Source organism: Antechinus flavipes, chromosome 5 (assembly GCF_016432865.1).
Source record: "Antechinus flavipes isolate AdamAnt ecotype Samford, QLD, Australia chromosome 5, AdamAnt_v2, whole genome shotgun sequence".
Classification (NCBI taxonomy): Eukaryota; Metazoa; Chordata; class Mammalia; order Dasyuromorphia; family Dasyuridae; genus Antechinus; species Antechinus flavipes.
The window spans coordinates 186,829,811-186,842,315 of record NC_067402.1 but is presented as its reverse complement, the minus strand read 5'-3'; the positions used below and the strand labels follow the sequence as shown (position 1 = coordinate 186,842,315).

The window sequence follows — 12,505 nt, the reverse complement described above, 5'->3', positions numbered from 1 at the left end:
AGGATAGAAAGGAAAATCTAATCAAGAAGGTTAATATGAGGTTCTCAGAAGGATCACAAAAACCCAGAGTTAAATGGGAATGATTTGATATAATGAAAAAATTGGGCTTTGAGATAGAAGACCTATGTTCAAATTCTTCTTCAGTTACTCATTAGCTATCTGGTTATGGGTAAAGTATTTTGTATTTGTCTCTATATCTGTAAAATGGGAACCAGAAAGATACGTGTTTCTTACTTTATAGACTTGTTAGGAAAATGTTTATAACATTTAGAACAGTATAGAAATGGGAGTTGGACAAGATGGATAGTTGAAAGAATACAGGATTTGGAATTAGAGAACCTGACATTGAATCTTGATTCTCTTGCTAACCATTTCCATGACCTTCATCAAATCACTTTTGTTTCTTTGCTTCATCTGTGAAATGAGAGAATTGATTTAGTTGATTGCTAAAGCCCTTTTTCTTTGAAAATTCTATTATCTTATGATTATTGGATTTTTAAAAGCTTTTTTGTGAGGATGTGAGTCACTGTTTTGCTGTTCTCTTTGTATTACTGTAGGTAAGAGAATAAACTATTGCCGAGGTATCTTTCTTTTAAAATTTTTGCAATTACATGTAAAATTATTGTTTAATATTTGATTTTTTTTAATTTGAAATTTTTTTAAATTTCCAAATTATCTGTCTTTCTCTGTCTCTCTGTGTGTGTCTCTCTTTTTATCTGTCTCTTTTCTCATGCATGTTAAACAGTCATGCAAAACATTTCCATATTAATTTCTGGAATTTTATGAAATTAAATTATGAATTTAATTAAAATGATTAAATTAAAATACTATTTTTAAAAAGAAGAAAGAAAAAGAAAACGGAGAAAAAGAAAGTTAAAATATGCATGAATTTGTATTCAGATTCCATCAATTCTTTAAAAAAAATTTTTTTTTTTAGATTCTATCAATTCTTTCTCTGGAAATAGCATTTTTTATCATAAGTACTTTGGAATTGTTTTGGATCATTGAATTGCTAAGTAGTCATTTACAGTTGATTATTGCACTATATTATTGTATAATATTGCCATTACTATGTACAGTGTCCTGATTCTACTCACTTTACTTTGCATCAGTTCATGTTAATCTTTCTAGGTTTTTTTTTTTTTGAATGCATCCCATTCAGTATTTTTTATAGTGTAATAGTATTCCATCACAATCATGTACCATGATTTGTTCAGCCACTCACCAATTGATGGGCATCCCTTCAATTTCCAATTATTTGCCACCACTGAAAGAGTTGCTATAAATATTTTTGTATCTTTGGATCCTTTTCCTTTTTTATGATCTCTTTTGGAATATAGAGCTAATAGTAGTATTGATGGATCAAAGGGTAGTTTGATAGTCCTGTAGGAATAGTTCCAAATTGCTCTCCAGAATGTTTGTATCAGTTCACTACTCCACCAATAGTACATTAGTGTCTCAGTCCAAAGCCTCTTTTTAAAGGCACTTGATAGTAGGAAGAGTTAGGACATGTCTCACCTTAGAAAACATCTTCCTTTTATTCTCTTTCCCCTAAAATGTGTCACCTGGGCATCCTGACTCTATGAGGTTGGGAGCAGAAAAAAAGACTCATTTCTCTAGTATCTTTTATTTGCTTTCTTTTCACTCATGTGGTTTTGACTTCTCTAGATGTACGAGATCAAATCAGAAGGCTCCATTGCAAAGAAATTCAATGATATTCTGCAGAAGATGAGTTACCCCTTACAGCCCCGAGTACCAGAACACAGCAACAACAAGATGAAAAACCTCTCCTATCCCTTCTCCAGAGAGAAACTGTATCTGTGAGTATTTGGTTTGATGTCATATGGGACATAGAATTAAAAAAAAATGATGGCTGTCCTAGGAGAGGGTTAAAGTAACATATTAATGATAACTGGCATTTATATAGCATCTTATAGTTCCTAAGGCACTTGGAATACATCAAAAAGCCTAAAACATCAGCAGTGGAAACTAAACATTATCTACCCATGGATGGTTTCCTTCCAATTTTTTTTTATTCATTGTATGCTCAATACTTAGCACATAGTAGTCACTTTAATAAATGCTTATGGATGGTTGATCAAAGACTTACAGATGAATTATTTCTAGAGGCCATCTATTCCAATTCTCTATTTTTATAGTTGAGGAAATAGAGGGCAGAAAAGTAAATTGATTCACTAGTTTAACATAGATGTTAAGTGGCAGAGTTGGCATTTGAATTCAGGTCTTTAACTTCAAATTCAGGGCTCTCTCCACTATAGTACTATATCTCATTATTTTATTTGGTCCTCTAAGATTGTTACTAGAAATATTATTAGTTTCATTTATAATTTATATTCTATATTATTTATGTATGTTATTTATAGTTATAAATGAGTTATTTATGTAAATATATTACTAATGTAATAAAGACTTATTCTTTTGTAGTGGGTTGGTGGTCCAGAGATGTAGCTTTTACTTATTTTGAGGAGACTAAGGGGAAATAAGATGAAGAATCTTTTAAATTACCTAAATTTCTATTAATTAATTAATTAAATTTAAATTCCTAAAACAGGAATCCCTACTGAAATTTTGCATTTTGAGGATTATAGTCAAACTGGAGAGAAATGTGTGCATGTGTATGCATATTTGTATATGTATTCTTGTATGTTTGTTGGGAAAGGAAAGTTGAGCCCCCTCAATTCTGGCAATTCTTCTCTTCCCATTCTCTTATCTCTTTCACCTTTGGGGAGCCTTCAGAAAGATAGGAAGAAAAATCTTAAAGCAGGAGTGAGCATTCTTGAAACTCACTTATTTGTATTGAGAACTGGAATGGGAATCATATTCCACTGAAGTGTATGGACCAACAGCCCAGGAAGATAGGGCAAAGAACTAAAAATGATGAGGTGTTTGCAACCCAAAGGAGGAAGAAAAGCAAGGACAGAAAAGATTGCTTTAGGGAACCTGAACACTGAAGAGCTTTGGACAAGGTAATTTGTATAGTACCTTTTAGATCTAAAATCCTAATTGGCTAGCCTTAGAAGGATATAAAAGACTTAATAATTCTGCCCTTTTCCAGTTAGTGTTAAACACTGGATTCACATATACTGGATCCATTCTTGGATATGGACTATCAAACATCCCATTTAGTTTAAGATTACCTTTCTCAAGTTTAATCTGGTTATTTCCAAATATAGCTAATGTATTCATCATGTCTGAGTTTCCACAATGTTTGTAACATGTCCCTAGCTCTCATACATGTAGCCGGGGTAACAGATACATATTGTTTTTTTTTTTTTTTTACTTCATATTATTTTTCTTTCATCTCATAGAATATGGAGGCTACATACAAATACAGAAAACATGTAAAGGCCTCTTTATAGTTTATATGCAGCAAGTTCTTTTCCTTCTCTGATGGGTCCTGTTTTTCCACCAGGGTCCTAGAGCCCCCTTTGATTCAGTGCTGTCCTGTGACTCAAACTCCCCTCAGAATGGGAATTAAAATTTGGAAATGCCAGCTGAGTAACATCTTGCCATTCTAATGAATCTTTAGCCCTGCTCCACCTCCCCTTGAGAGTCCTATACAATCTCTTCAAGATATGTAGTGCTACCCTGTGGCTTGGACTCCCTTCACCCTCCAATGGTGAGCATTTTTTGCATTGCCCAAATGACTCAGTATAGTAGGGGTAAATAGTCAGGTCAATCATTTAGTCAGTAAGCATTTATTAATGTTTACTGTGTACTGAGCTCTGGAGATACAAAGAATGGCAAAAACAGTCTCTGCTCCTCAAGATGCTCATCTTCTAATGGAGAAGATGACATGTCAGTAACTAGTTTCATACAGGGTATGGATACAGAGCCTATGCTTGTTAGGAGGAAGAGAGTTGAGTTCCATTTGTTCTATATTTATTTCTGTATTCTTCTATTTCCAGACTTAGAGGAAAGGCTTTAGCAGCAGAGGGAATCAGGTCTCCTGCAGAAGATGGGTTTTGAACTGAGATTTTGAAAGGAATTAGGGAAGATAAGAAATGGAGGTAAAGGAGGAATGAAGGGCAACCAGAGCAAAGGCTGGAATTGAGAAATGGAGTGTTGTGTTTGAGGAATAGCAAATAGGCATCCCTGGAGTCAGGAAAACTTGAGTTCAAATTGACATTACCAGCCATGTGATCCTGAGCAAGTCACATATACTTCTCTCCCCTCCCCCCCAAAAAAAAGTAGAATATAGAAGAATAAAGAGTCAAAAGACTAGAAAGGCTTAACTGGGGCCCTTTTAGGAAAGAGTTTCGATGCCAGAGGACTTTATATTTGATTCTGGAGCTAATAGGAAGCCACTAGAGTTAATTGAATTTGGGGGAAGGGGAATCACATGGCAAGATTTATGATTTAAGAAAATCACTTTGGCAAAGAGTAGAAGATGAACTGGGATATGGGAGAAACTTGAAGCAAGGGGAACAACTAGAATCTATTGCAATCATCCAAGTTAAACATGCTGTGGCTGTTTGAAAGAAGAGTAGGGAATATAAACATGAGATATCATAAAGGCAGAAATGACAAGATTTAAAAATAGATCATATGTGTAGACTGAATGTGAAGGAAAAATTAAAGTTCACACTGGGGTTTGAGCTTGGGCGACTTGGAGGAAGAGTAAGAGGGAAATTGGGAAGATGGGAGGGTTTTGGGGGAAAGGCAATGAGTTCTATTTTGGGCATGTTGAATTTGAGAAGTCTATTCATTTTGAGATGCCAAAGACAGCTAGTTATGGGCAATAAGTCAGGAGAGACTCAATTAGGATATATAGACCCATGAAACATTTCCATAGTCATGATAATTGAATGTGTGGAACCTGATGAGTTCACCAAATGAGATAGTATAGGAGGAGAAAAGAAGAGGAGGACCTAGGACATTGTTTATAGACACCCATGAATTGACATGAATGAAAATTCACTAAGAGACTGAGAAGCAGTCAAACAGGTAGGAAAGACAGAAAGAGAAAACAGTGTCATGAAAGCTTAGAGAGAGAAAGATTTCAAGATGAGATGGTGATTAGCATTTCAAGAAGGTTGAGAATTGAGAAAGACCACTACATTTGACAGTTAGGAGATTGTTAGTAATTTTGGAGAAGGCATGAAGTCAGAAGCCAGCTTGTAGAATGTCGGTTCCTTGCTCTCCCATTATGTCTTTACATTTTTATATCTTTTCTACTGCTGCTCCAGATTCAGCATTCCATTCAGTATAAGATCTACCCTTATGTCTTATAAAGGCAGGTTCCTGAACTATTACGTTGCGTTTTTTGGTAAACCTGGTTCTGCCCAAAAAATCTCCCTTCTATAACTAAAAGGCTAAGATTATGGGAACATATGGCTTATAAAATCAAGATCCTTAGGAAATCAAAACCTCTTTTCTTTTACAGAGGAGGTTTGAGTTCAAGAATGCTATTCATGAACTTCCTTTGAGGCACTTTTGGTCACGTGCTTCTGCAAGAACTCTTCCTCATGCACTGATGCAGTTTCTGGTTGAGAAACTAATCTCTTTGGTCTCTTGTCTCTAACCTGGGTTAATAAAACTATGGGCAAGCACTTCTGTGCACTTATGACCTAAATTGCTCATTGGTTGTTAGATAACAAGAGACTGAGGGAGTTAAACAAATCTCAGATGCATATATGCTAGAAGAAAGGCACCAAGAGGAAAGACAAAAAATTTATTGAGAGTCTCTGTCATCTTTCAAAGATATATTCAAGAGAATAAAGTCAATTTTTTTTGAAAAGATTCTATCCTTCTATGAAGTCTCAGTCAACCAAATCATCTTCCAAGTCAGCACTGTAACTGAAACTTAAACATGGGTTGATTTTTTTTTTTTTTTGTCCTCTTAACAATGACCCAATGGACATTTCCTTGCCCAATAAAAAGAAGCATATTATCAAATATTACAAACAAGGCTAATATTTCCATAAACATTAAATTTGTCAGGGAGCTTTCCATTCATCACTATTTTTCTTTTCTTCTGCTTTAAATAATAGAATAATAGAGTATTAAGGACTAAAAGGGACTACACAAGTTATCTGATTAGTGGCCAGATCCTTTAAATTCTATCTCCACAATATAAGTTGTATCCATCTTCTTCTCTTTACTCACACTCTATCCCCATGTTTCAGGTTTTCATCATCCTGATTAAGCTAGAGGTAGACAAGGTCAGACCCGAATTTTAGGAAAAGTGCTTTGGCAGTTGAATAGAGAATAGATTTAAGTAAAGAAAGATTTGAGTTGCAGACCCCAATTCAGAACCTATTCAAATAGTCCAAGCTATTTGGTGATTTGTGATTTATCCTTCAGTCTCTCTCTCTTTTTTTTTATTACTCTATCCATTCTCAGTAACTGACCTTCTATCTAGGCAGCCAGCCAAATCATGCTCTTTTCTAGCATTCTTTATCAAAATCTACCTATTTTTAATATCTTCATTAACACAGTCTTATATCAATGATACCAGATTAGCTGTCATTCTCCTAGGATCTTAGATAAATAGATAGGGAATTTACAAAGTACTTATTTTATTTACTTATATTATTTATTATCATTATCATTTATTAAGTCCCAATCACTATGGTAAAAACTGGGAATACAAATATAAGAAAAACAGTGCCCTCAAGGAATTTACTGAGTAATGGGAAAACTGATGCCTAAAGGGGAGTTGGAAAGTAGTTAGGAAGAAAAGGTGCACAGACCCCATTGGCATAGGGAGATCCTTCAAAAAATGGTGTTCCAGGGGACAAGCTACCAGTTAAGAGAGAAGGGATCCAGGATGGCAATATGGCTGTCAAGGAAGAAAAAGGAGAATTTTAGAACACAGTTGTGAGCCTTTGCATTTAAATGGGAACCAAAGCTGGAATCTAATAAAATGATGCTCCTGTTCAAAGATTTCAGTTATCAGACAAGTGGTGGAGGTGGAATTTAGTTTGCAGAAGGTTTATTTTGAGATGGTGGAAAGAGGAGCCAAAATCCTACCATTTTAGACTATGTAAGGCAACTACTATTGATAAGCTTTCACTTAACCTACAGACAAGATTTCTTATTGAGCTTAGCCTGAAGCTAATAATAATAGAACAAAATAAGTCTCTCAACAGTGAACAAAAAGATTTACTTAGTCATAACAGAGAGAATATTCAACAAGAGTAGACATTGAGACCCTCTTGAGTTGATTCAGCTGGGGAAAGCTCCATTCTGATTCATCAGTCAATCATCTTTTAGCTTTTCCAGCTCCTTGTGACTATTTTTTTCTCAGGTGTTGAAGAATTGACATCATCATTTTGAGCCCTGAGTTTCCTGAGTCAACTAAATCTTGAGGGATTTCTCAAAATCTTTTTAGAAAAAAAAAACTAGACTGACATGGGGAGAGGAGTTAAGATACTTCTACTAGTCTTGGAATTCTGAAGACAAGTTTAAAGCTAAAGCTTCCCAGGAGGCTGGAGAAATGATAATGAAGAAATATATTTTTGAGATAATAAGAGTGAATTATGAGAAGCAGCATGTCATCATGCATACTCAGTGACATTGAAGTTAGGAAGAGCTGACTTCAAGTATTGCCTCTGACATATATTGTCTATTTGATCTTGGGCAAGTGTAAATGACCTCTAAATGCTTTAAACAAGCCTAAGATACAGAGAATTTACTGAATTGTAATGATAGAAGTTGAGCTCAGTTAGGAATTTCCTATACTAATGAAATTTTATGTTCTGTCAATTTTATTTTCTATTTTTTTTAAACAGAGATTTAAAAAATTCTCCATATTCTCTCCTCTACTTTTCTCTTTCTATTCAGAAGTCAAGATAAACAAAATTTATTCCAAATGTCATAATCAAGGAAATAAAATTTCCACATTATCCATATAAAAAGAAATACAATTAAAAAAAAGAGAGAAAAAAGTGTTTCAATATGTACTCTGAGCCCATCTGTTCTCTATCTGGAGGTAGATAACATGCTTTATTTAATGAATCCTTTGAAATTGTGTAGCGTTTCAAAATATTTGGAAGTTGATTATCTTTATACTATTGCTATGTAATCTATATAGATTTTACCCACTTAACTTTGCATCACTTCATACATATCTTCCCAAACTTTTTGAAAATATATCTGTCATTATTTAAGTTTGTTACAAATGATATATTTAGAGTTTGACTATGGGTGTTATTTTCTTATACTCATTTATTTTATGGATGAAGAAGTTGAGATCCTGAGAGGTGAAGAAATGACTTGTCAAAGTGACAACAGTATTTCATTGTATTCATATACCATATTTTTTTTCAGCCATTCACCAAATGATAGACATCCCCTCAGTTTCCAATTTTTTGCCTTTACAAAACTTTTTATAAATATTTTTGTATATATAGGTCTTTTTAACTTTTCTTTGATCTTTTTGGGAGTATAGATCTAATAGTGGTACTATTGGGTCAACGGTAATAAAAAGCTTAATAGCTTTTCAGCATAATTCCAAATTGCTTTCCAGAATGGTGAGTAGTTCATAATTCTATCAATAGCGTATTAGTGTACTTGTTTTCCCATATCCCCATCACCAACTGTCATGCTACCCAATTTGATGATGTGATGTGGAGGCTCAAAGTTATCTTAATATATGTATCTCTATCTATTAGTAATTTGGGTATTTTTTTTTCTTCTGGCTATATTACTATAATATACCACAGCTTGTTCAGTTGTTCTCCAGTTAATGAATATTCCTTTAATGTCCAAAACTTTAGCCACCACAAAAAGAGCTGTTATAAATATTGTTGTACAAGTAGTTTCTTTTCCCATTCTACCACTTTAAAAAATTTCTTTGGGATGCAGATCTGGTGATGGTAGTGCTGGATCAAATGATATACACAACTTTATAGTCCTTTCCAAATTGCTCTCCAGAATGATGGATCAATTCACAACTCCACCAGCAATACGTTAGTATCTCAGTTTTTTCCACATCCCCTCCAACATTTATAATTTCCTTTTTGTCAGATTAACCAATTTAGGATGGTACTTCAGAAGTGTTTTAATTTGCATTTATATAATCAATATTCATTTAGTAATTTTTAATATGATCATACATAGCTTTGTTTCTTCATATGAAAATTGCTTGTTCATATTCTTTGACCATTTACCAATTGGGGAATGACATTTTTTCTTAAAATTTGATTCTTTTTTAATATATTTGAGAAATGACAGCTTTATCAGAAATATTTGCTATGAAAATTTTTTCCTCTCAGTTTTCTACTAGCCTTCTAATTTTGATTGCATTGATTTTGTTTGTGTAAAACCTTTTTACATTTTATTTTTATTTTTATTTATTTAATATTTCCTTCAATTATATTTAAAACAAATTTTATTTTTACATTTTTTTTCTCAAATTTGTTAAAAAACTGCTTTTGAAGTTATGTAAAACTTTTCCATACAAGGCAAGTTGTGAAAAAAAATAACTCTCCCATCCTAATTAAAAAAAAAACCCTCAAGAAAAATTATGTTAAAAAAAAGAGAGGAAGATAGAGGGACAAAGGGAGAATGCTTCAATTTGTATTCAGACACAATCATTTCCTTCTCTGGATATGGATAAGATTTTTCATCATAAGTCCTTCAGAGTAGTTTATGGATGATTGTTTACTGAGAATAGCAAATTCATTCACAGCTGTTGAAAAGTCAGAACACAACTATTATTTTGTATACAGTACATTTCACTTTGCTTGAGTTCATGGAAGACTGTCCAGATTTTTTTTCTTCTTGAGAGCAGTCTGCTCATCATTTCCCATAGACCATAATATTCCATCATCAATACACGTCACAAATCATTGAGCCATTCCCCAATTGATGGTATCCCCTTAATTTCCATTTTTTTTTAAGAGAGCTGCTGTGAATATTTTTGTACATATGGGTCATTTTCCTGCAAAGACTTTTTTGTTGTATAAAAATAATCAAAATTATCTACTTTACATTTTCTATTGTTCTCTATATCTTTTTTGGTCTTAGCCATAGGCCTGTCATGTAAACTAATCTATGCTTTCCTAATTTGCTTATAGTATTACCCTTTATGTCTAAATTATGTACTCATTTTAACTTTATTATCTTAGAATACACTTAGAATACAACTATATCTAGTTTCTGCCATCATGTTTTCAAGTTTTCCCAATAGTGTTTGTCAAATAATGAATTTTGTTCCCAAACCTTGGATCTTTGGATCTATGATCATTTAATATAATATATTGTGTACCTAATCTATTCCAATGATCCACCACTCCACTTCTTGGCCTAGTACTATATTGTTTTGAGAGCTATCACTTTATAACATTGGAAATCTGATATAATCAGGCTACCTTCCTTCAAACTTTATTCATCTATTCCCTTGTTATTCTTTTTTATTTTTTCAAATAGATGCAAATATAATTTTCAACATCCACTTTTGCAAAATCTTGTGTTCCAAATTTTTCTCCCTTTCTCCCCTCCTCCCCTCTTCCCAAGATAGCAAGTAATCCAATATTGGTTAAACATGTGCAGTTCCTCTAAACATATTTCCATATTCATCATGCTGTGCAAGAAAAATCAGACCAAAATTCCCTTGCTTTCTTGACCTTTGTTCTTCCAGATGAATTTGATTATTATTTTTTCTAGCTCTATAAGGTAATTTTTTGGTAGTTTGATTGGTATGACACTGAATTCTTCTATTTGTCATTTAAGAGTCCTCATAATTTGACCCCAAGCTATGCTTCCATTCTTATTATATATTCCCCTTCTATTTACTCTATCATTTAGCCACATTGGTCATCCTGGTGTTCTTCATACCTGATATGCCATTCTCTCCATCTCTTTCCCTCCTCTCCCTTTCTCCTCCTTTTCTCCCCATCTCTCTCCATCTTTCTCTTTCCACAGGCTATTTCTAGTATCTGAAATGCTCCTTCTTCTCCTCTTGGAATGTCTTAGCTTCCTTCAGGACTGAGTGCAGGGGGCTACCTTGTGTACTAGCTTTTGGTTTTTCCTTTCCCAAGATAATCTTATATTTGACTTTTTCATACCTACACATGTCTGTGTTATCTTCCCTTTAGAATGTAAACTCTTTCAGGGCAGTTTCATTTTTGTCTTTCTTTCCCCAGTAGCTAATACAGTGAGTATGTAGTCATAGATGTTGAATAAGTATTTGATTAATTCATCTTGGCTTTGTCATTCAATATATTTGTTATCCCTCCTAGCTTTATGTCCTAGATCATTAAACTTGATTCCATTCCCTAGAAAAATCCTAGAAAACATTATTAAAAATATGATGTATGGTGAAAAATTTCTGAAATTTGGAATGTCTATACTTCTTTTAATCCAGAAGCCTGAAATCTAGAAGGTAGATAAGACCTATAGATCCAAGATCAATATGGGTTTTTACTGAGTTGAACTATAGAGAGGCTATGTTATATATGTAGGATATATTAAGTGGTAATAACAATACTTTATATTATGTGGAGCTTTAGTTTATAAAATCTTTAAGGTCCATTGTCTGACATGATCCTCATAACTACCCTTTGATGTAGGTAGGATAGCTATTTTCATCCCTGTTTGGTTGATGAGGAAATGAATGCTTAGAGAGCTTGAATGAGTTTACCCAAAGTCACTCATTGGGTAAGTATCAGAGCAAGACTAGAGTTTGATTTCCCTAATTCCACTCTGGTTGCCAATTGTAATCTTTAGGCTTTATCCACCTTGATTCTCACTTGCCTGAATTATAATTCTGTCAGACCAGGATCTGGGTTTTGGATAGGATAACCTTCCCAAAGGAGGAAGAACAATTTTCAGAACATAAGGCAATCAGGTTGAAGTTCCAGGGTATACAAATGAGAGTTGTACCTTCCACCAGGTAAGCCTATAGATCACTGGATAAACATCTAATGGGTAGGTAGATGACATGATGTATAGAGCACTAAACTGGAGTCAGGAAGTCCTAGGATCATATCTGCTCTCAGACAAATAGTCTAGCTGGGAAAGTCATTTAACTTCTGTTTGCCTCTGTTCCTATCTGTTAAATGGGGATAATAATAGCACCTACCTCCAGGGGCTGTTGTAAAGATCAAATGAGAAACCATTGCACAGTGGTTAGCCTCACTCTCTTAGTCATGAAAGATACTTTTGTTCTGCATTTGACCCAGTTGACCACCTTCTCTCCCGATTATTCTCTCTCTAGGTTCTCATGGTACTATATTTTCTGGATTCACATTCCACTTGTCTGATCATTTCTTATCTGACCACCTCTTAGTCTAATGCTGGCTCATCATGATCATTATTTCTATCTGTAGAATTGTAATCTTTAGGCTTTATCCACCTTGATTCTCACTTGCCTGAATTATAATTCTGTCAGACCAGGATCTGGGTTTTGGATAGGATAACCTATCCAATATCCTGAAGATATTGTCATAGGCTCTTTTCTCTTCTCCCTTGATTATCATTCTTGGAAACTTATCAACTTTAATTTAACTACCAGATCCATCTCTTTCTCTGTGCC

The 12,505-nt window shown here is 33.9% G+C and overlaps 1 protein-coding gene across 1 annotated transcript in view; it reads left to right on the top strand.

Annotated features, from left to right (window-relative positions):
* ANO2 (anoctamin 2) overlaps nucleotides 1-12,505 on the top strand; it is a 484,690-nt gene that overhangs the window by 126,068 nt on the left and 346,117 nt on the right. Inside the window, exon 4 of the mRNA XM_052001239.1 lies at nucleotides 1,669-1,820. Coding sequence (XP_051857199.1) covers nucleotides 1,669-1,820 — 152 coding nt within the window. The remainder of the gene's footprint in view (nucleotides 1-1,668; nucleotides 1,821-12,505) is intronic.